At 37.9% G+C, this 25495-nt stretch overlaps 1 protein-coding gene across 1 annotated transcript in view; it reads left to right on the top strand.

The window, feature by feature from the left end:
- LOC109096473 (staphylococcal nuclease domain-containing protein 1) overlaps positions 1 to 17071 on the top strand; it is a 151878-nt gene extending 134807 nt beyond the window's left edge. The window contains exons 19-24 of the mRNA XM_042741495.1: positions 1904 to 2027; positions 3737 to 3806; positions 5182 to 5295; positions 7271 to 7474; positions 14365 to 14409; positions 16158 to 17071. Of these exons, the coding sequence (XP_042597429.1) occupies positions 1904 to 2027; positions 3737 to 3806; positions 5182 to 5295; positions 7271 to 7474; positions 14365 to 14409; positions 16158 to 16223 (623 nt within the window). The 3' untranslated portion in view covers positions 16224 to 17071. The remainder of the gene's footprint in view (positions 1 to 1903; positions 2028 to 3736; positions 3807 to 5181; positions 5296 to 7270; positions 7475 to 14364; positions 14410 to 16157) is intronic.
- The last annotated feature ends 8424 nt before the right edge of the window (positions 17072 to 25495 follow it).

Raw genomic sequence — 25495 nt, 5'->3', positions numbered from 1 at the left:
AAAGGTTAACTAGTTAATACACTGAAAACTGTGCTGCCTTCAGTTGTTTTCCTATCATATTTGCCACCTTGCATAAGTGTTATCATCAGTTGTCATGTTTTGTCACTCAGTGAAGCATGAATCCTGTTGTCTGAAGCCATTTTTGATTTGAGAGCTACAGAGGAGGGTTTTTTTAGTGATTCTCCTTCAGTGTTTCACGCAGCATATGGTTTTAAAGTGGCATGAGGTAATTAAATAATGGTTGGATGTTCATTTTGACTGAATTATCCTTTCAACAGAGTTTGGATTGAGGGCTGCATTCTTTGACACATAAGCCAGCGCATTCATTTTAATTAGCTTCCATTGTCTAAAATAAAGACTTTTTCTCTGCCCAGTCTATGCGTTCTAATTGAGTGCTTCTTGGATTAATTGGGTTGAATGGTCTGTGTGTTTTAAACCTTTATAACTTGTACAGAGGACACCCCCCTCCTTATTTATTATTTAGCAAGCTCTCGCAGGGCTGGAAGTGGGGCATGGATGAACGAAGCCGGGGAAATACACTCTCACTGCCCTGCTGCCTGGGAAGAAAATGCAAAACTTTTTAAATTAGTCTAATAAATCAAGGCTGCACGTTCTGCTGTCATCTGACACGCTACTCTACCCACAGTCACACAGCCACGTTCTCCCCCCTTAACTTCTCAAAAACTGCTGCCTCTTCAAAACGCCGCTAATATCTCTGCCGTGTGAGAATCAGCTGAGAGGTTTGTGTGTGTTTGCGCACGTGTCTTCCCATATGTGCTAATTAACCGTTTAGCAGGCTGTATGCTGGTGGGTTAGCCAGTTAAATAGAGCATTTAAGCCACACCCCTTTTGGAAGTCTTCCATTAAATACCTCCTATGCCCCTCACACGTATACAAACATATGTTCACACACTAACGCTGCTCTGTTTGAGTTGGCATCATGCTAATTAGCAGCATGCAGGCTTAAGGTTGCTTGAATGTAGATTTCCGCTACATGTTTTAAACGCTCTCTCTCCTCTCTTTATCCTTGTCTTTTAATTTAATGCATGCAAATATTCTGATGCCAGCAAACAGTTATCATAAAAACCCCAATGACGTCGGAGGCGGCGGGGGGGTCAAAAATGGGCAGCTTAAGACAGGCCCATTAGTTGGCTTATTTTAACAGCTTTCCTGGAGGGATGTTTGGTGTTTGTTGCACATTACAGCTCTTGCTCTTTTTTTTTTCTTCCCCTCCCTCTGCTTTGCACTCTTACAACATTATTCATGCCTGGCTGTGGGGCCATTTCGTCACATTTCCGTACCCCAGCAAACCCCACACCTCAGCGATTACACTGATTGCTCTGTTGTTTGGAGAAATGAATGAACAGCTGCGAGAGTACGGCTGAAAAAAGTAAATATCTGTAGTGGCTATTCTCATTAGAAAGGCCTTTCAAGCATTTTTGATATATTAAAACCTTACTGGCCTTTAGCTGATTTGAGAGCTTGCTTGGGTCACACGTACCCCTCAAGCGAGATGTAGTGCGATTTGTGGGTCTTAATCTAATTTTATTTCTGTATTTGCAACAGACCCTAGGCCCGGCAAAAACTCAATCGACACTGGCTGTCAACAAATTAATGTAATTTAGTATTTGCTGAAAATGTTATGCTTTTCTCTCTCCAGAGCCATCAGGGCTTAATTTTTTGGAGAAACGGTCGCAAGTTAATGCATTTCTTTCTTCCTCATATTGTCCCGTTAGTGGTATAAATGATGTAATCACACCATCAGGATTCTGCTTGGTATTCTGGCACTCTCCAAACATGGAGCCAAATCAAGAAACGCTAGCCCGAAATTTACAGACTTTGCTGGGAAGTGTGATGGATTGCATGGAGATGTGACACCTTTGTGTCATCCTCATCTGTGCAGGTACTAAGCTGGAGAGCCTGATGGAGAGCATGCGAGGAGAGATAGCCGCCCAGCCTCCAGTAGAAGGATCCTTTTCCCCGCGCAGAGGGGATTTCTGCATTGCAAAATTTGGTGACGGAGAATGGTAAGAGCCAAAAAATAATAATCTCTTAATGGCATGTGCTATAAAAACTGAGTTTCTTGGTTTCACCCATAGACTTTTTAAATTATTAATTTTTTTATAAATAAATATTAAAATATTTCTCAAAGCTGCAGGATGTTCTTGTCTAGTTTTTAGAGGTAAAGATGAGCCATCTTGCTGATTTGGCAAGTGTGTGCTGGTGATTTGATGTTTCAAGTAATAATACCGATATTGAAATTCGGGCATAATTATATTTTTGTTATTGCTGATAACTGATAAATGGCCAATATTAAAAACTAAAATATTTAGTTATTTAAATAGTTATTTAAAATGCTACAAATTCATTTAGGCATCATTATAACAATGTAAATGACAAAAGATGGCATGAAAGATAAATGACAAGTTAAATGGCAGATATTATTATATAATGCCAAATTGCATTGTATAATATAAAGAAAAAATCTGTAATATTGGAATGTTAATAGATGTTGATAACTGATGTGTGTCTTTAATTTTAAGGAAGATATTTTTGGTGAAAAAGAACAAAAGCAAAAAGGAACAATTTTTTCTTTACAGGGATTAAACTATATTCATTGTTGAAATAGTTTGATAGTGAGCCATCTGTTGGTTATGGGTATTTTTCAGTTTACTTACATTTTATATTGGGGTAATCTGCCCTAGATTGCAGGACATTGGACTGCTCTAATGAGTTCTTTGTCCTTTAGGGAGTCTGGAAGCTTCTATTGTCCTCAAATAGACTCTGAACAGGCTGCATTCTCAGTGGGGCGACTCATTACTCAAGCATCTGCTGGTGTTTTGGTTGATGTCGCCTTGCTCTTTTAAAAACTCATATGAACTCCACCCAGCAACCATCCTAGAATTTCTCCTTTAATTGCTTACAAGTTTTCCTTCTTACCATGTTGTCATGTTTATGCTGCTAACAGGCACTTTCTTTTACATCTCAGTTGGCTCTGGGGGCCGTGTTTTCCCACGATACATCAGTACTGTGCCATTCTGTAGTGTAAGAGCTCATTAATTCTGTGCAGGGAGGGAGGAGACAAATCAGTCTGGAACCAGCAGAAAGACGTATTTGAGAGCAGGGGTCCCTTGGTCAGGCACTGGTTTTTGGATGATTGAGGTGTTTTAGCATAAGTCGATGGTCTGGAGTGGCCAGGGGTCTCAAGTGGGTTGGAATATCTCAGTTTGATTAGATGAGAACAGAAACTCTTCTTTGACTTTTTCTCTTGTGTTTGAGGTGTCATGCAGAGCTTTGAACTGCTCTTTATGAATATGAGAGGCTTCTTACACTTTTAGAATGCAAGGTTATGAATACTCTCTCCTCTGACCCATAAAAGATCCACCTGTATTGTACAGTTAGGGGCACTAAACTCGTGTTTTGCTCTTTACAAAAGTGAATGTTTTCAGTTAGCTGAAATTGGAGGTGAAACTCAGTTTCAGTCATTTCCATGAAGAAAACGCAGTTTGAAGCCAGAAAGTTAGTACAAACTTGGAATTGGTGGTGAAAATAATTTGTGGTATAATGTGGATAGTGTATAAATAAAATAAAATAAATAAAAATGTGGTGGCAAAGCCTAACTTTTCGTTCAGAAGTTCTACATCAAGTTGTCCAGTGCTTGTGGATGAACTGCTGAACTCTTTTTCTCCTCTGATCAGTGACTGAAATTGATACTTTCTTCTCTTTCTCTCCGTAGGTACAGAGCTCGCATCGAGAAAGTTGAATCTCCAGCAAAGGTTCACGTTTACTACATCGACTATGGAAATGTGAGTATCTGCTTGCAGGGAGGCTGATACTTAATCTGGATGTAGCACTGCACTTCCAGAGTAGAGCGTCTCTTTAGAAAGGGGCTGACTGATGAATGTTCTGAATTGTTTAAAATACTGCACGTGCTTTCAAAAGCCAGCACTGAATCCATCAGTCACACAATTCCTCTCCATAAATTTAAAATAAATTCATTTTTGCAAGGAAAATTATGTTAGTATGCTTAAAAGTAGCTTGAAGGGTGCAGTACCCAGCATGCTTTGCTATTTTTGTGCTCGGGGCGGAAGGCTCCATGCCAGCACAAGAGAAAAGATGCAGGTGGTCATAGAACATTTGTAACACTACAGGCCTTTTCTCTCATCTCTGTATTCCCTGTGCCTTCCTCTTTCTTCTCTTTTCACAGACTCTCCACCTCATTCTTTTTATTCTCTTTGCCCACATCTCTTTGTTCTGCATATCTTAACCCTTGGTGCAAGAGCATTGTGCTGAATCTGATATCATTGTTTATTGCCTTTCATATCACTCCGATTCACTGGACACTGTGTTTTGAGGGACATATCTTTATTTTAATGCCCCATCAAAAGTTTATGGCTTAAATTCCTCTCTTTTTTGGGGGGGGGTCTTTAGTTTAAGTGTTATAACTTAGATTTCATATTACATTTGACAATGTAGGAACAAAATGTAGAAGATCTTCAATTGTGCCTCAGTTTAACAGAATCCGCTTTAATATGCAGTACAACATTTGGACACTTAAGCCACAATTTCTGTATGAATTTCTGAATGAACTTATTACTTTTTTGAGTCACTTTTTGTGGTGTTCTTTCAGTTAACTGATTAAATGTCACTTGGTTTATCTTACTTAATGCAATGGCATTCATGCATTGTGTCCAAATACTTCTATGTCCACTGTGTGCTTGAATTGTGTCCCTGCCTCTTTTCCTCTGAAATTTGCTGTATAACCCCCCACGCAGAACAAGCCAATTTTTGCTTTGTACTTCCATCTGTCTTCTGTCTGTTTTTCCTTTTTCTTGTCTCTGTCCGCCTGTATTTTTCATTCTCAATGCTGAAACAAGCCTTTGCAGTTTGTCATTGCTAACTCTTTAGCCTGCTGCATTCACATGTTCTGCACTAAAGACACATGAGCACAGTGCTCAACTGCGACCCAGTAGAGAGAGTGTCTCTCTCATATTGTGTTGCTGGCTTTGCGTGTGGCATTGTGGAGGAGTTAAGCGTTATCCTTGACTTTGCTTTTATCTGCTGTGCTGTACTCACACCTCCTCCGTTTAATGAGGACCTTGTACAGGCAGACAGTGTATAAAAGAGGTATGAAGTCTGTTTTATAACATGAAAATGTGACGATCTCTCTTGTCGTTTCAGAGAGAGATATTATCCTCCACACGTCTTGCAGCCCTTCCTCCAGCCTTCAGCACGCGTACACTTCCTCCACAGGCTACAGAATACGCATTTGCCTTCATTCAGGTCCCACAGGATGTAAGTTCTTGCACAAACACATTCATACGCAAACCCATGTGATTCATCACACAACATGGCCTTCAGACGGGTCCTGTAGGACACATTGAGTTAGGTGTGTGCGATATCATGATTTTTGATCATGGATGATTAAAATGTCTCCATGATCTGCTTTTGAAGAAATATAGTATCGTGCTACAACGCACATTTTATCAGTTCCAGTTCAGGTGCCTCTGTCTCAATATACTGTACAACGCAAAATACATTTACTTCAAATGTTAATTCAGCGGTAGAGTTACACTCACGGGACACTGCACTTATTCGCAATCACATAAGTAAATTTTTTGCATGTGCTTTTAGGCCTTGCCGGTTAAACATTTCATTTGCGTGCTGTTCTGACATGAGCTTTTTCTGAGTGTGTGCATCTGAAGCACGCACACTAAAAATCCTGTCAAACAGCACCTGATTTTTTTATCTTTTGCACCTGATTGCGGTAAAACTGTCGTAAAACTGTAAAAAACTCTTTTTGTGTATATTTTGAGTGTAAAGTTTTGATTTTAAAGGGTGTGTGTGTGTGTATTTTATGTGTGTGGGGGTCTTAAGGTGGCAGCAGACTAATAGAGCTAAAAATGCTGCCGCTTGTCATTAAAAGGATAGTTCACCAAAAAAATACAATTCTGTTAGTATTTACTCACTTTCATGTTGTCCCTAACCTGTATTAATTTCTTTCTTGTGCTTAACACAAAAGAAGATATTTTGAAGAATGTGGGTAAACAAACAGGTGTTTGTTCCCGTTGACTTTGATTGTTGATCTTAACTGAAGAACTTTAAGTTGCTTTAATAAGAATCAATGTATAATTTATATAGTGTTTTATATTTGTTCATTCAGTTTCTTGAAACTGTTTTATTTGTATATATTCTGTATCTTTAATGTGTATATTTGTTCTTATTTTTACTAAACGAAAGAATCATGAAAAAAATCATGATTTATTTTTCCATAGCGCCCACCCCTACATAGACTATGTGCGCACATCTAGAGTCACATCCAGCTTATAAAAGACAGGAATTATGACTCATGCAAGTTTAGCTGTTTCTGCTATGGTTGGAATGGCATTTCTGCAAAGTATGCAAATTTTCTGCATAGAGTAGCCATACACTACATTTCCCAAAGTGCAAAGTATACAACAAGAGCACACTACATTGCATGAATTATTTTTGTGGAAACTGGACACCGCTAGCTAAAAGAAATATGCATGTAATGAGGTCATGTGATGTAACAAATGTAGTATACTAACATTTTTGGGGGGTTTTGTTTTAAAGTAAGCAGTATGATAGGATGCTAATATTCCAGTTCAAGCCTTTTTGTTAGTTGCATGTTGCTTATTTGTGTGACAAAATGCATATGAAAGTAAGCACACCTGGTCTGTGTGCGTGTAGGTGTGTGTTTATGTGTGTAGGTGTGGCATCATGCCACCTGCCCTGTTAATACTACTGTTGTTTTGTGATCTTGTCCATCTTTTGAAGTAAGCGCATTGTTCTCTCTCTATCTCTCTGTATCTCGTACCCCCACTATAACTCCCCCCAAGGGGAACATGCTCTGAGGTTGCCATGGAGACTGGGTTGGCTCACAAGAGCAAGTGTGTGTGTGTATGTGAGAGCGAGAAAGATCAGATCTCTATCTCTCACCTCGTGTGTCAAACATTTGTGAAACATTGTGTTGGTGTGAAGGTATTTTGATCCGGTTTTTTTGTTTGCAAATCTACATTTATTGTTATCACAGAGGGTGTGTGTAAGTGTGATAAATGAGCAACTCAGCAGAGAGAGAGAGTTTAACCGATAAGAGACTGATTGGCTCAGAGCACACATTTAGGAATTTCAAATGTCTATCAATAGTGTGTATAATTGTAAGTGTGGTATTGAGAGCAGTTTGTAGAAATGAAACCTGGTTTGGGATGGATGGATATGTGACATGTTCTTATGATGACCTCACCCACAGGATGATGCACGGACCGACGCCGTGGACAGTGTGGTCAGGGACATTCAAAACACACAGTGTCTGCTGAATGTTGAATACAGTGGAATTGTCTGCCCGCACGTCACGCTGCAGTTTGCTGACTCGAAAGATGATGTGGGTCTGGGTCTGGTGAAAGAAGGCCTTGTGATGGTGGACGTACGGAAAGAGAAGCATCTCCAGAAAATGGTAAGTGACAGACATGTGCATACATCTAAGTACAAGAACCCAAATAGTGAGTGTGGAGCCACTGGTCAGATAGTTTGATCCAGAGGTGGCGTTAGCTTTAACTGGGATCTGTAATCTGTGTGCCCTGAAATGCACCTCGCTGTTTCCCAGCAGGGCCTCTGACGGCAGCCAGTTTGTATTATTATGAAGCACTGACCATTTGTTCTTCCCTTGTTATCCTCTCTCTATCCTTCTCACTCTCACTTCCTCTCTTTCTCCTTTCCTGTTATGTAATGCTTGTGCCACTTCTTGAGCATTTCTAAAACTTGCTGCATTCATTTGTGACATTGTGTCAAGTGCAAACGAACACACTGCCGCTCACACATGAGCTTAGAGGACTTCATTCGTAGTTTGAGCATTTAGATCTCTTTATTTAAAAGCTGTTTTTACTGTCAGAGATTAGCTTATTCTAGAGCTGCATGATTAGAGGAAAATGTAAATTTTCTAATCAAACTTGATTGAAAATGCTTTTTTTTTTTTTTTTTTTTTTTTTTTTTTTTTTTTTTTTTTTTTTTAAGGTCCAAATTTGTTATGCTTGTTTCTATTGATGCACAGTGTACTCTTAAAAAATTGATGTATTATTGTTGTTAAAATATTACTATTGCAATATTTCACTGTAAAATAAATAATTGTATTCATTCAGTGCTCCTGTAAAATTACAATACTAATACTATAACTACAACTTCTATAAATCTCACAGCCCGCTAAGCAGACATTTGTACCCATTCTTTGATCAACTATTATTCCTATGACCTTCTGCCGCCCTGATGTAATTTGTTTTTACTCCTGAATCAAGCCACACAGGTTTGTTCTTGGTAGTCTGCTTGTGATGAACTTGAAGCGGTTTGTAGCATATGGAGGGTGTTTGTGACAGCCACTTCAGGTCCACCGTTTCCCTGTTCCCATAGGAACACTGCTGTTCTGGTTCACTCGTCCCCGCCTCTCACTCCCTCGCGCTTTCTTTCTTCATTTTCTATTGCGCTAACAGGTAGTTTGAGGTGCTTGTATAGAGCTGAGCTGTCTGACTTCAGTGGCACTCACTTCTGCTCCTGTTTCACACTCACATAGTTATGAAACACTTGTGCTCAGGCATACTGTACCTCAAATACTGTACACACATGCTTTAGTTCAGCATTACAGCTCAATGTACGTCCAAAGAAATCTCTAGTAGTTTTAAGACATGTACATACTTTTGAAATGCTTTTGTTCAGGATTACTGTGATTTGCCACCCTAAAGTGTTTAAGCATCCCAACCAGCCTAACACCACAACATTGGCTCAACCAATGGCATGAGTTTATGGGTGGGGTCTGTTTGACTGAACAATGGCAGATAGTGTTCAGGAAACTGATCATTATTTTTGCCATTTCATTCGGTGATGCTTGTGGTACAGATATTACTTCACATTTTTATATTCCATCATCTGAAGATTGTAATAATATATTTTTCAAAAACATAGTCCACGGCACTTTTTCTGGCCGTTTAAAGCAGCCTTGCTTGTTTATGAATGTGTAATAACCGTCTTATTACACTGTTATTACATTCCATTATCAGTAAATGTACATGAAGGGCACATCCTGAATGCAAGATCGAGTCCACAGTCCGTCTGGCATGAGATTGCCATTTTTAAGGACAGTACTGGCACTTTAGTATAGTGTGGTGGCACCATGCCACTTGTCTTCAGCCTGCTTCTGCTTTCACCCTTGGCTTTTTCATAAAGATTCTCTCATCTTACTCTCGCCTTCATTCATTATCTCTCCCACTCACGCTCTCTTTCTCTGTCCTTCTCTCTCCTTCCCCATCTTTTCTTGTGGCTGGTATGGCCTCTAGTGCAGCACGCCGTGTGCAGGAGGATGTAGTTTGGAAATTTGCATGTATTTGAATGTCGGTGGAAGCGTTGTGATAAAGAATTAAAGACAAATCAGTGGATCAAACCTTTCATTCCTTTGTAAATTAGCTGTGATTTAAAACACTGTTAATAAACAGTGATTATTTACACTGCTTTCATAATACAAAGTGCCAGCCCACCTGTGACCCCCCCATTCCTTTGTCTTTCTTTTGATATTTTATTCCTTTTAAACACATTGTGCTCTGTGATCTTTTTTTCGCCCTACGTCCTCTCTGCTGCTGAAGGGTATCTGCATGCTTGACACCTGACTTCCTGCTATCAGCAAATCTTTAATCTGCTGAAGTCTTTAGACCAAAGTCCATGCGTCAGTCAGTCCGTCACATTCACTGTGGTCTAGTGCAAAAAAACAAGTCCTTGAATATCTGTATAAGGCGAATGAAAGAGGGAAAAGACATCTTTAGAGTGAAAATAGGAGTCAGATATGGGAACGTCTGTCTGACAGAGACAGAGTACGAAAGAGTGACAGTTTCTCTCCACCTGCGCGCAGATAACACAGGCCTTCCGATAAGTGTGCATGAGCTTCATCAGTTCTCGGGATCGATAGTCGAAATCAATGTGTCATTTCCCTCTCTGTGTTTGTCAAACACTGCTCTTTCTTATTTGTGTGTCAGTCTGTCTCTCTTTCTCTGATTTTCTTCCTCATCCTGGCATGCTAGATGAGATGTCTATAAAAACCTGGTGTTTTGCCTGCCTATACATTTTAAGGCATCATATGTGGGTTTCACATGCAAAGGCTGTTCCAACACCATGCTGCCTTATTAGATGCCTTCTTTCTGCCAAATTCTGAGGCAAGAATGCATTGCAACAAAGTCCAAGATGACAGATAAGTCAAGAGAAATAATTATGTAATTTTTATTTAATGCAAGAATGGGTATCTATGTAGCTACCTATTTAGGCAATAGACAATAAGGCAGCTCACGGGTTGGAAAATAGCTTCTATGCATTTATGCTACACCAGCGCTAAGCTTAAGCTTACTGTACTGTATCATCAGTGACACTGGTGCCTTTTCACATTCATTAGTTTTACAAGCTAATTACAAACTCACATACCAGTTAGGGTTACAGTCATAGAATGCAGTCAGTCTTACTGGAGATTTGTTCTGTGAAATTCTCCTTAAGAATTGAGTATTTACTTAAATTGTTGATTTAAAGGGGCTAAACCAGGGGTGTCAAAGTTAGTAATAGATTGAAGTGATTATTTATTGTGATAAATATTATTATATTATATTATAATATGAAAAAATAATAATAAACATGTGTGTGTGTATATATATATATATATATATATATATATATATATATAAAACCTCATTAAAGGGTAAAACTTTAATAACTATAATATAGAATGGCTTTTATCTAGTCAATAAACACATTTATTTAGTATAAATAGAAATGCACAAAACTGCTAAGCAAGCTGTCTGTAATTTGGCCTATATTTCATTACTTCCTTAATACATTCAATAGGCCTACATGTCTACGTTAAAAAATATAATAAAATTCTATATGAATAGCCTACATTTCTTCCACAAAACCGTGATTACAGTTAGTGTTACTACAGTAAATCCATTGTAAATGTTATGTAAATGTGATTTGTGGATTGAAAAGAAGTCAAACTTGATTGTTGTCACATAGTGGTTCTCCTGTGTCATTTATTGTAGTTATTGTGTTGTGTGCTTCTCACTCGATCTCACAGTGCTGTTTAGTGAACACGTGATACAGTCCAGTCAGCGAGAAAACACATTTGCCCTGAGCCTGCGCTGCGCTGTCTTTGGGGCAGAGTTAACAGTCCATGTGGCGTGCTTCAAACAAGTTGCGCTGTTCCGCTTTTGGTGCATTTAGGAATTCTTGTGCGCTAAAGAAAATGGCAGTGCATACAAGTTTCTTAAGTTGTGGTTACTCACGTTTTACTGCTACATCTGACCCAAAATCTAGTGCTGTGTTGCCATTGTGAAAATGCATGATTTGCATTTTAAACTGTGGACTTATCATTTCAGAAAGAGTTTGTAAGTCTTGTTGCGTTATAATGACCTTTCCTTGGAGACATTAATTAAGGCATGAAAGGTGGTCTGATCTCAGCCAGAGATGTTTTACAAACCTATGGTGCTATTGATGGCTTGATGAAACTATAGCACTGTTAATATGTCCTTACGGTCATATTCTGGTGATATTGAGTTGTACAATCTAGATAATAAAGCCCAAGGGAGGTGTAGTATTTTTATTATGGTTGTTATGTGATGAAATTGTCCTGTAAGAATTGTAGCTTTTTAGCATTTTATGGAATGTTGTCTGTTTAAAATAGTGGTTTACATTTCTAAAAAAAAATGTCTTTAATTTGCTCAACTAATTTGTCTTAAGGAACCCAGGTATAATTAGTTTATCTGACTCCAGTCAGGCACATGTTGGCTTGCAATCAAGCACTTGTAGGCTACCCCATGTCCAGTCATATGCCATCTTGCCTCGTTCCTGACAGCTCCATTAACCAGTGGAAGTTAGCTAAGCTTAGAATGGGGAATTTTCTGCTCCTCTAGTATCAAACACACACTCATCCACACAAAAGGGCCAGGACACATGCTGAATGACACGCATCGCTGCCTAAAAACCCCATTTCATTCCTGTGCCCTGTGGATTGAACACAGGGTTGATTTGGGACAGAGAAGCCATTTCAGCTCCAGCGTCTTTCTGTTGTTTAATCTCTGTACTGAGATGATCAAAGTCCAAACTGTTCTCTTCGAATTCTGTGCAGCTGTGTCTATAAACGCTTTGATTTTCAAGCTGCCTCCATTACTGAATATTATAGAGTATTTCTAAGAACACCACAAATCTGATCACTGTCCCATCATTTCATGCCAAGAGACGGTAAAAGACTCAGTTGCAGTCTGCAGACAACAGCCACCTGAACCCACAAGAGTGAGGGCTATGAATAGTGGGCACAGAAATGGCTCACACACATGGAAAGGAGAAGTGTGTGTGTTTTCAGACTCTGTTATGAAGGTGATCAGGGCTGGTATGGCGAAATATTAGAGTGACAAAGAAACATGCATGAATGTTCATTCAATGTGGTACTCGCAAACACCGAAAGCTGCCTCTCAGACAGCTTGTGATCCTGAATTCAGTTCTTTTTTGCAGATTATTGTAATTCAACAGTCAAATACACAAATATGTCAAAATTGCCTGTATTGGCAAGTGTTTATGTCTGTGTATCAGTTTATTGAATCTGTGCATTCGGTCTTAAAGTGACAGCAGCCTTATATACCAGCTGCTGTCCTTCATGTTAATCAGAAAACAAAAGAAAAATAGGAAATCACTGCTCTTTACTGAATAACTTTTATAGTTTTAATAAGAATAAGTGTGAATCTAAAAAAATTGTTAATTTTAATATATTGTGATATATTGTTATAAATTATATTTACTGGATTTCTGAAAACATTTTGTTCATATCACAGACCTATTACAACATAATACAGTATGCATGGTGATACATGTTTGACAATTAATGTGTCACAATGTGTCAAGATAATACTCTTGATTGGAAGATAATAACAGGATGATATCTTAAGGATGCACAAGAACTTAAGTCCAGTTACTGGACTTAAAATGGTCAATTGTACAATATCCATTGTTTATGCTGTGCATTATAATATTGTGATACCTGAATTCACTTGAGGTATTTAAAATAATTTTATTTTTAAACAATTTTAGCAGAATATTATATTATTTAAATGCATTTATTTTATCCAAAGCAACTTGCATTGCCTTTAAAGTATACATTTTATAAGTACATGCATTCCCTAGGAATCAAACCCATGACCTTGCCATTGCTAGCGCCATGCTCTAATGGAATCTGTGAATTTAAATCTAAATGTAAATTTTTCATATCAGCCATTTATCAGTAATAATTATCAGCTTAGCAGTATTATTAATATGTGCATCCCTAATCTTGAAATGCTGATGAATTGTCATACATGATTGTATCAGCACAGCTCTAATGTTGGCGTCTTTGATGCAGCACAGGAGTTTTAGCCCCTCTGTAGTGTGTGAAACTGCTGATGATGGTGTGTGTGTGTGAACGTGGCGATGGTGCGGTGGTGCATGTCAAGGAGCGTCAGACGCTTGATGGATGGAGGCTGCGTTAGCTGCACTTTTCTCTGCCGCCTGCAGCTGCAGAGTCCAGATGTACTTCGCCATCTTTTCATGCATGTCCTAAAGCACCAAATCACGTGTTCCTCAGCCGGCCAATTAACTCCCTCGAAATAACAGCCCCCACATGCAGACACACAGCTAAAAGAGCACACCTTACGCTTTTAAACATCTGCCATCTTTGTGCATGAAATCCTCGGCTGTGATCTCATCTGTACCTGGCACTTCAGAAAACACAGACCTTTCCAGCTTTCTAATATTGCAGATACTGCTCTGAACCGGAAACGAAGACAATCTCGCTCTCTGACTCATCTATGCCTCAGTCAGTGACTCTCAATGCTTGCTGTGGCAGAAGCGGTCAATATGTTTAGTGTTATCCAGCCAGTGTCTGTGATGCAGCTCTTTGTGGACTGCAAGAAAGGAAAGAAAGCAGGAGACGCACAGTCTAGTGGCTGTAACCACCCACACTTTCACTTATTATTAAATATATATACTCTGTAAGCACACAGCTCCAATCGTCACCCTGATGAACAGGGAACGACTCAACAAGATGAAGTCCTGTTAAAACATCTTCTAAACTATGTGCACTTACTGTGATTGACTGATGTGGATTCCGCACCGCATCAATCCCGGAAAATGCTGTCAATTTTAAAGCAATCTCTGTCCTTCATAATGTCCTGTGTGCAAGATTTATGTTGAAGATGCTGAAGGATGTTGGTTGGGTTTGTTGAAGAAGGTAAACGCAACACTACGCCTTTCTCTGTCTAAATGCACTCTTTTTTCTTTCTTTTTTTTTTTTTGTCATAGGTGACTGAATATCTGAATGGCCAGGAATCTGCCAAGAGTGCCAGGGTAAGAACTGCAATTTTAAACTCTCATCCTCTTTAATTCTTTCCACTTCATCACACTACTGTAAATTCTGATTGGTCAGCCACACTATTTTGCAGCAATTTCTTTATTTATAGATAGCACTTAGATGAGGTCCCATTAGTTAAAAAACAAGCGGACGCTGCTGCTGCTAAAAAAGCACTATCCAAAGATGTTGAAAGGTGTTTCATACCGCCCTCAGATCTTAAAACGTACCACAGTATCTTCTGCAATTAACAAGTGGCAAAAGGAATGAGATCAGTGTATGAAATAAACTGTCTGAAAAAGTTGCATCTTTATTTTCAGCAATCACTGATCAGCTCATATATACTGTAGATGATGCCAAATAAGACATTCCAGAATGACACACAAGTTCATAATGAAGTTAAGAACCAAATGAAGATTTCCGAATCTTTCATGAAAGAGTCCAGTTTGTTTTAATATTTTATTCACAGTCTTTTTGGAAATCTTCTGTATGTAATTATATGTTATATATAATATGTGTTATGTGTGTTTATATATGTATAATAGTTATATATAATTTTAGCGCAAAACTGGAATATTTGAGGCATCCTCAGTTGTATGATGCTCAATTAATGTTACGTACCACAGTATCTTCTGCAATTAACAAGTGGCAAAAGGAATGAGATGGGTTTATGTAATTAATTCATGTTTATTTTGTGTAACATCGACTTTTGTGTAGCTTTTGGCTAAAACATTGCTCCATATGACAAGCCAATAGCTGTTTAACAAGACTCGAGCAGAATAGAGAACCATGCCAACCCAAGAGCTTGATGATGATGTCCCTGCTAACGATGGAGCTAACTATCATAAACATTAATTAGCTTAATTTTCTCCGAGTTAACAGCCACATGCACACCGATGATAGAAATGGAGAGAAAACCTAAAAGCCGAAGAATGACATACAAAATGATTTCCCATCTTCCCTAAGAATTTCTGAAGACGAAATGATTCACTGTCACACAAATAAAACATTTCTCTGCTTTATGTGGCAAAACCATTGTAAAATAAAAGGGCAGCAATGGAATGTGTTGGAGGAAAAGCCTTCACGCGTGACTGGATGTGAAAGGACTAGAGATAAAGAGCACCGTAAACGAGCATTTGCCTCGTTATTACTAAGATGTGATGATGTTAGAGGCTCATGTTTTAACGATCCTGTCTACACGCTGGCCATCTGCGCCTCAGTCTCACAGATACATGGGCAGAAATGCTTATCAGAATTTAATGATGGTGAATCAGTGCTGTCAAATGACTTAAAGCCTCATTTTGCTGCTTATTAATGTTTCATTTAACTTATTTAGAATTTGGGGGGGGTTATATATTTTTTTCCTTTCAACAATTATTTCTTTTAAATTAATGCTTTTACCCTACGTGTCCGCTTGCACAGAAGCAGCCCATCTAAAACATCAAAGATCTGCTGCTTTGAGGATTTGTTTTTATTATGATCTGTGATGCTTTCAATGCAGGGTCAATAAAAGTCTCATATGCACGAGTACAGTGCTTGAAATATACAATATATAAAGTGTGAATTTAAAACTATTTTGCCAGCCTAGCTTCAACAAAGCCACAATGGAAGTGTCCAAATTGTATTTGAAATCTGAAATCTTAGTTATAATTAATTTGAGTTACATGTTTTCACCACTTGCACAGCTACAGTTAGAGCCATATTTGAACTCTTTCTTTAATTGATTCATTTTCCATTTCATTTACAGCTCAACATTTGGCGTTATGGAGATTTCCGTGATGACGACGCGGTTGAGTTCGGGTACCGCCGCTAAGCCGTTGTTCCAAAGACCTTGTGGAAGACAAGATGCATTCGCAGAGAACACAAAAACAAAAAAAAAAATCATAAAAAAACAAAACATCAGTATGCTCTTGTTTTTTTCTGTTGAACATTTGCCTCTCTGTTTTTTGTTTTTTTGATTTTTATATACTCTGTGCATATCGTCTCTTCTGCCCAAGGGCTTTGTTTCTTATCATTTTTTTTATTTTTTTTTATTTTTTAAAGTGAGTAGGCTACAGATAACTCTACCTGTAGCTGCTTCAAATAGGACCAACATACTTACTTTAATCTTACATTTTGACATGTTAGCCAATCATCTTTCTCATGTAAATTCTTAGCCAATCACCAGCTGTCAAACCCCATCCTAGCAAACCTGATCTGTCCAATCAGATTTCTATATTTTGGGGCAAGACATTTAAAGAAGTGAGGGGAATGCACAGAGCAACCATGAACTCTACAGCTTGCTGAGAAAACGCCTCCTTAATCATGAGATTCTATATTTCAGTATATAATATATATATATGGATATTTTGAAGTTGGATCAAAACTAACCAAGTGAAATAACTGAGCGTATTTTTGTCTCTCTCTGAAGTGATCTGAGTGTTCAGTGACATTTCTGAACTTTGTATAGGATGTGTGTTTTCTCTTTTTCTGTGGCAAAAGAACTGCTGCCAGCACCTTTACAAGCATCTCTCGGCCTACTCTGTGAGGTTTACTCAACGCTCATCGTTTCTTCTTTTCCCGCTCTTGCCTGCCATATAAAAACAGTGTTTGAATTTATTTCCTTCTGAGGTAGACCCTGTCATTGTATTTAAATCTGGTAAATAAAAATGAGCAAAGTGCCATGTTGTCTGACTGGATTTGAAAGTTGTGGTGATGCTGAGTTTCTTTCTTTGAATATTTACAGCACAGTTTGGTGTCTTATAGAGTCACATGAAGAACATTGGGGGGAAAAAACACTATACAAAGGCAAAACACAGGAACCACACCAGTGCTGAAATGGAGAAAAATGATATCTGGTATTTTCATTGATTTAGTATTAATAGTCACACTTAATACTGACGAAATACAATTAATACATTTTCAAACAAATAAAAAATATCATTTACTCACCCTCAAATTGTTCCAAACTTGTATGAATTTATTTATTCTGCTGAATACAAAAAAAAGATATTTTGAAGAATGTGCATAACCAAACAATTTCTGGTCCCCATTGACTTCCATAACATGGAAAAAGTATGAAAGTCAATGGGGGACCAGAAACTGAAAAATATCATGATTTTTATCAAACAGAAGAAAGAAACTTGGTTTGAGAACTTGACAGAATTATCATTTTCAGGTGAGCTAACCCTTTAATACAGTCACTATATAGTAGAATTTGTTGTCTTATACGCACATACACTACCATTCAAAACTTTGGGCTTTGTAAGATGTTTGCTAAAAAGTCTTTTGGCTGCATTTATTTGGTCATATGTGACCCTGGACCACAAAACCAGTCTTAAGTGTCAATTTTTTGGAATTGAGATTTATAAATATATATATATATATATAAAAAAAAAAAAATATATTATTATAATATATGGAATCTGACGATATATAAAAAAAAAAAAGCTGAAAAAAAATCAAAATTTTACAACTTTTTTGAAAAGCTGACGGTACAAAAAAAACAAAAGAAAATCAAAATTTTAAAGTTGTCCAAAGTTGTCTAAATGAATTCTTAACAATGCATATTACTAATCAAAAATTAAGTTTTGATATATTTATGGTAGGAAATTTACAAAATATCTTCATGGAACATGATCTTTACTTAATATCCTAATAATTTTTGGCATAAAAGAAAAATCAATAATTTTGACCCATACAATGTTTTTTTTTTTTGGATATTGCTACAATTATACCCCAGAGACTTAAGACTGGTTTTGTGGTCCAGGGTCACATATGATCTTAAAATGTAGTTTATACCTCCAATGGTAAAACTGAATCAACAGCCGTTACTGCAGTCTTCAGTGTCGCATTAAATGCAGCAACCACATGTTTCAAATTAAATGTAATTATTTAAAAAAAAATAGAAAGTGTATGATGGCTAAGCAGATCCATTCATGTATTTTTGATTAGTCATGAGCATGTTTCTCCCTTAATGTTTTTTTTTTTTTAAGAGACAAAATGATACTCAATGCAGTCCTGATGATTTAACCACGTTTGGTTTCAGAACAGTGAAAGATCCACACAGCATGATGGAGATAAGCACTGGGTCTCTTGCTGAAACTGCACTTGATAATTTGAGACTCACTTGAGGAATTGCCTGCATTTGGGGCTTTAGCTGAATGGCCATCATCTCTGCTGAAAACATTATCGCATCTGTTCTCCACTGCCCTAAAGAACCATAAACCCCCCAGTTTTGCCCAGTGCAACTCAGGGTATTTATTAGCTCTGTGAGAAGGGCTCTTTGATGAGATAATGGTATAATGTAGTTCTCTAATGTTAGTTTATGACTTTTAGAATAGAGATTCTGCCTCATTGCCACGCTGATGTGCTGTTTCAGCTTTATTACAGTCCTTTATTAAGTCAAAACACTGGGAAAAAAAACTCATTTTCAGGTTAATGAGATCTAACTTTACATTCATGTAATATGTTTTGGCCTTTAACAGAAGGACATAATGTCCTTTTCAAATGAAGTCAGAGCTTATCTCCTGTACAATACTTTTTCCCCTCAATGAATCTAGTAATATTCATATACTGTGTGTGTGTGTGTGTGTGTGTGTGTGTGTGTGTGTGTGTGTGTGTGTGTGTTATACATAATCTGACGCATTGAGTGCTCTGGTCAATGCAGTTGTGTGACTCTCACCTGCTTGCAACTCTTGTGTTTTCTCTCTTCTCCCTCTGGTTCTTGTATTCTCTATGGTGTGGACACCCTGGGTGTGAGGGAACAGAAGACAGCACTTATGTTAATGTAGTAAACAAACAAAAAAAAATTCTATGGGAAATGTATAGCTGTTTATACACAAGTTATACACAAGTTCAGTTTCTTGCACAGACCAATCGTTTTGTGTCTTTACACATCAATGTATCGTCACGAGCCGCAAGGTTTAATTTGGTTTTGTTTGTGTATGTTTTATGATTCTCAAAGCCATGATTCCCATTCACTTACATTATAGGACTGACAGACTGCAGCGATTTGAGTTCTACTGAAGAAACAAAGTCACCTACATCTTGGATGACCTGGGGGGTAAGCAGATAAACATCAAATTTTCATTTTTGGGTGAACTCTCCATTTAACTTTTATAAAGAATATCTCTTTGGGTTTGAGACTTTAGTCTTTGCAACTTTAGGAATCTTATCTATTCACGAACAGCTTGTAACACTCCAAAGAGAACGGAAAAATTGAAATCGCCTCATATGACCCCTTTAAAGTTTCAACTGTGATTTCATATGACCCCTTTAAAGTTTTTTAAGTGTTAAATGAAAGGGTTTTTCTTCACCCTTTAATGTTACATTGGTATAATTTTAAGCTACATCTACACTATATTTTCTTGTATTTGACTCTTATTAACGTTTAACACAATTGCTTCCTCCTGCCCTATTTTTTTGATATATATATACTATATTTTTTTTTGTTTTTGTCTTTTTTTAATTTAACACAATTGCTTTATTTCTCAGAGGATTCTGTGTCTTCTGCATGTCTTAGTGACCTCCAGATACTCAGGAGAGGTCTGTGTGAGAGCCAAGAGCGAGAGAGAGAAATGGCGTGGTCTTGTTGGGTAGAGGGCAGCTCTAATGGTGGCAGTATAAGAGGATTTCTGCCTCTGACAGCCATGTGCCACATACTGCTAGGCAGTTTGAACTGCAAAAGGAGTCCAGAATAACTCTTTCTCCTCACTCATCATTCTGTTAGATCATCATGGCAGCCAGAGGATGAAATAAGATCCAGGATAAACTCCTGAAATTATCATAGACATATATTCACATCATATGTGAATATAATTACTGTGGTCTACTTGTGAACATTAATGTCAGTTGAATCATGTTGGATTCTCATTAGCAGCGCTCCACAGAGATAAATGACAAAGACTGTAATTATCTATAGAGTGTCAGTGAGAGTCACTCTCATTATCCACTTGATGAAAGCTGCATGCCTGCTAACCTGAGGACACAGGATCTGTTTAAAACTCGAGTGAGATGTCTACCTACTATATATGATGTTAAAATAATAAAAAAAATACAAAATTTTTAATCAAAGAAATGCAGCCTTGGTGAGCTTTCTTAACAAAACATTTATTTATAATTTTTTTTTTGGTTAATTCTCTTTTTTGTGTTGAAGGCAGGTCACTAGAGTTTAAAGCAGAGCCATAGTGTTCAAGTCATTTTTTTCCCCATCCCCATGTTTTCTGTTTACTGACACTGTGAGCCGTGCTATCTCAGAGGACTTGTTAGATAGAACTCTAATCTCTCACTGTCATGAGAGGTAGGAAACCAAGTTATCTGGCCTGGTATAATAGCGTTGTCTCATTTCTTTAAGCGTTAGTTGGTGTCATATATAATATAGCAGGGGAAAAAGTGCTTGAGGTGACATGGCACCTCTCTAAAATGATCAGATTAAGTGTTCACAGTTGTGCTAACAGGAGAGGAGGGTGTCTCCGTAGCAACGCTGTACAGAACATTGGGATGAACATGTGAACCTCTGGTTTCTGTTGCTACGGTAACATCAGGTGATTCTATAATTATCCTTCTTGTACTGATGGTCTCAGATGCCACGCCCTGTCAGCCGGCTCTCCAACACACCTGACAGCCCAAGACATTCTCTTGTGTGTCTTCCTCTCTAAACCAGTCCAAATTAGGGGTTTACATACCTCAGAAAGTACTTCAGCAGATTCTGTGACTGCTTAAAAAAATAAATAAAATAATAATTAAATACTAAAATAATTATGATTTCATTTTTTTCCAGTTACTTTTACAAGTTTTCTTTGACAGTATTAGTTTTGAAGTTTTAGACTAGTTTTATTACTAGTGGTAATCATTAATCAGTGAATAATATTAATTATGATGCCAAGTAATATCCAGTATAATATAAGATTAAAACAAAATATTTCTGGTTTGATGTTGATTAAATTGTATCCGAGTCTACTGAACTGTGGGGTTACATAAGATGAAAACTGACACAAGCTGATAAGTATTCTTAGTGTACATTTACACAACAATTGTACTAAAAGCAGAAAAGTTTTGCATACAGATGATATTGTCAAAATGAACCCCGTTTACATAGCTCTGTGACAATGAATAAAAACGCTCTATTGTGCACTCCAAGCCAGTAGATGGCGATGTCACTTTGTAAAGAAACACTACACACCTGCACACATACACATTCCTATAGGCTGAACATGTAATACATATGTATGATGTCACCATTTTCACAAATTCACATTTTTTGTAGTTTACATGGCGAAAACAGTATCGTTTTCAAAAACTTTCGCTTTGAAACCCGCTTTCAAAAGTTAGTGTTTTCAGGCTTCAAAAAAACAGCTGACGTGTTAATGAAAGCATTTTTAGTTGAAAACACGAAGCAAACGCCTCTTTTAAGCTAAAGTATACTTTAGGTGGTCAACACATACACACTTTGTCTGGTGCATCACATGCACTGTACGTAGGCCCTCGCATACATGTAAAAAGTGTACTTTGGGGTTTAGACTGGAGACTGTTCCTTTTCTGTATTTATCCGAGTGATGGCAGTTTGTAGTTTAATATCTGTCGCCGCTCACCGATAATGCATCCGAGCATCAAATTAAACTGATCCACTCCTGTGTTTATCCACACGTCTTCTAGGACTGCAGGCCTTGATTAATAACTTGAGGGATGGAGGGCAGAAAGAATCAATGGAGCCTAGGTTTATTCGTTTCGACATGCACCCTACAACAAAAAAACAACACTGTGGAAAAATGTGCACTTTAATCTTTGCCCACTTACCATCCAATCATCCAAAAACTGACACAAATAAAGATCACCTCTGTCTATCTTCCTCTAACCTCATCCATGTAGGGGAGTGCAAAAATAATTGTAATGCTGATTAACTGTAACATCAGTAATAATAATGCATATTGCTTTTACAGTGACTGCACTGAGTATAAGAATGCATATATATATATATAGATTTTTTGTTCCAAAAATTAGCATATTGTGAAAAGTTCATTTTTCCATAATGTAATGATAAAAATTAAACTTTCATATATTTTAGATTCATTGCACACCAACTGAAATATTTCAGGTCTTTTATTGTTTTAATACTGATGATTTTGGCATACAGCTCATGAAAACCCAAAAATTCCTATCTCAAAAAATTAGCATATTTCAATAAAAGAAAAGTGTTTTTAATACAGCCCAACCTTCAAATAATTATGTTCAGTTATGCACTCAATACTTGGTCGGGAATCCTTTTGCAGAAATGACTGCTTCAATGCGGCGTGGCATGGAGGCAATCAGCCTGTGGCACTGCTGAGGTGTTATGGAGGCCCAGGATGCTTTAGCGGCCTTAATCATCCAGAGTGTTGGGTCTTGCGTCTCTCAACTTTCCTCTTCACAATATCCCACAGATTCTCTATGGGGTTCAGGTCAGGAGAGTTGGCAGGCCAATTGAGCACAGTAATACCATGGTCCAGTAAACCATTTACCAGTGGGCAGAAAGCAATGTGAGCAGGTGCCAGGTTGTGCTGAAAAACGAAAATCTTCATCTCCATAAAGCTTTTCAGCAGATGAAAGCATGAAGTGCTCCAAAATCTCCTGATAGCTAGCTGCATTGACCCTGCCCTTGATCGAAAACACAGTGGACCAACACCAGCAGCTGACATGGCACCCCCAGACCATCACTGACTGTGGGTACTTGACACTGGACTTCAGGCATTTTGCATTTCCTTCTCCCCAGTCGTTTCTTCCTCCAGACCTCTGGCACCTTGATTTCCGAATGACATGCAAATTTGCTTTCATCAAAAAAAGTGCTTTTGGACCACTGAGCAACAGTCCAGTGCTGCTTCTCTGTAGCCCAGGTCAGGCACTTCTGCCGCTGTTTCTGGTTCAAAAGCACACGCCTGTGCACGGTGGCTCTGGGATGTTTCTACTCCAGACTCAGTCCACTGCTTCCGCAGGTCCCCCAAGGTCTGGAATCGGTCCTTCTCCACAATCTTCCTCAGGGTCCGGTCACCCTTCTCGTTGTGCAGTTTTTTTTGCCACACTTTTTCCTTCCCACAGACTTCCCACTGAGGTGCCTTGATACAGCACTCTGGGAACAGCCTATTCGTTCAGAAATTTCTTTCTGTGTCTTTACCCTCTCGCTTGAGGGTGTCAATGATGGCCTTCTGGACAGCAGTCAGGTCGGCAGTCTTACCCATGATGGCGGTTTTGAGTAATGAACCAGGCTGGGAGTTTTTTAAAAGCCTCAGGATTCTTTTGCAGGTGTTTAGAGTTAATTAGTTGATTCAGATGATTAGGTTAATAGCTCGTTTAGAGAACCCTTTTCATGATATGCTAATTTTTTGAGATAGGAATTTTGGGTTTTCATGAGCTGTATGCCAAAATCATCAGTATTAAAACAATAAAAGACCTGAAAATATTTCAGTTGGTGTGCAATGAATCTAAAATATATTAAAAGTTTAATTTTTATCATTACATTATGGAAAATAATGAACTTTTTCACAATATGCTAATTTTTGAGAAGGACCCCTATATATATATATATATATATATATATATATATATATTATATATATAATATATTTTTTTTTTTTTTTTTTTCAGTCCATCGTTATTGCAAGAAAAAATGACCGTTGCTGACCAGGTTTATTTCTACTGTTTGTGACATTAAATCTGTCGCTCGGGCTGTCCCTTGCCATTTGTTGCGCATATATTAGCCTTTATGTGATTGATTGGATTATTTCATTATTTGTCATAATCTCCTAAAACTGCCTGTAGGTTGTCTGAATAGAAATTACTCTGTGGAGCATATCTAATTGCCCTAATTAGCATATGCAGATGAGCCTGTTATCTTGTGTATAGAGTGTTGCTTATGGTAAACACAGGACTAATCACTTTAACGAATTTAGCTGTTTAAATGCTGGTAATTGTGCATTGTTTAAACAGATGGGTTCTGTTTTTCGCAAGCATTCAGACAAGAAGTGTTGGCATGAGTGCTCTCCAATCAGCTTCTCTTTCTTCTCATCCTCATCATTGACACACAGGGTAGCCCTCTAATTACCCTGCTTTAAACGAGCAGTATTCCCTTTCGAAAGAATACATCTAAATGAACTCTTTATGTGTTCCACAGATGTGTTAAAAGACTAAGAGTACACTACATGACTGATGCTCATCACCCTGTGCAATTTTTCTCGTTTTATAACATTTTGTGTGTGTTTTTCAGGGAAAATAGCACCCATGACCTTTAAAACAATTACATGACTTGTGGTCTTGTATTGTGTGATAATGGTTTTGTTCCTGTATTATCTTCCCAAGGTCATCAGGATGTTTTTTTTTCTTCTTTTTTCAGGCCACTTGGAGCTCTTATTTATATCTGTCCATTCATTCACATCCTAGCCTTCATGTCGCATATCAGCAGATTCGATTTTAAATCTGGACTTTCAAAAGAAGCCATGGACCTTGACGGATCTAGTCCTCTATTGAGAGTCAAAGACACACATGCACATATGGTTGTCATGTGAAATGTTCGTCAGAGGTGGAGTAAAATCTTTGTTCAAGGGTCATCATACATTCTGTGTAGAGGGAAACATGCAGTAAGCGCTGTAGCCCAAGGCATACTCTTCATGATTCTGACACAAGAACAACAACAAAAAAAAGGTTTCTAACTTGTATGTTTGTGAGTAAGTGCTAGTTGTTACACTAAAGATTCCATGATTTCGTCATGTCTCCGGAGAACCCTCAGGTCATGCATACACCTACAGTGTGACTGCATCTGTGGGGAAGTTCATGTAACAAGATGGAAATTCAGGTAATCTCAACTGTAAGATGCAATCATGGCGGGCTACTGTGGATGTGAAACCCTTTTTGGATACCCAGTTCAGGTCTTGCAGTCTTTATTAATGAGCTGACTATTTCAGTCAGGTGTGTTAAATGAGGCAGACATACAAGGACATGTTTGGGATGCACTGGTCCAGAATTACACCTCCACTACATACAAGAATCGTTCATGTCTTTGCAAAAGGTCTTGGCATTAGAGCTGAAAGATTAATAGAAATAAAGTTAAAATTGCAATAAGGCTTAGTGATTATCAAA

Source organism: Cyprinus carpio, chromosome A4 (assembly GCF_018340385.1).
Source record: "Cyprinus carpio isolate SPL01 chromosome A4, ASM1834038v1, whole genome shotgun sequence".
NCBI lineage: Eukaryota > Metazoa > Chordata > Actinopteri > Cypriniformes > Cyprinidae > Cyprinus > Cyprinus carpio.
Note: the sequence above shows the minus strand (reverse complement) of the source record. Positions and strands in the feature narration are given on the sequence as shown.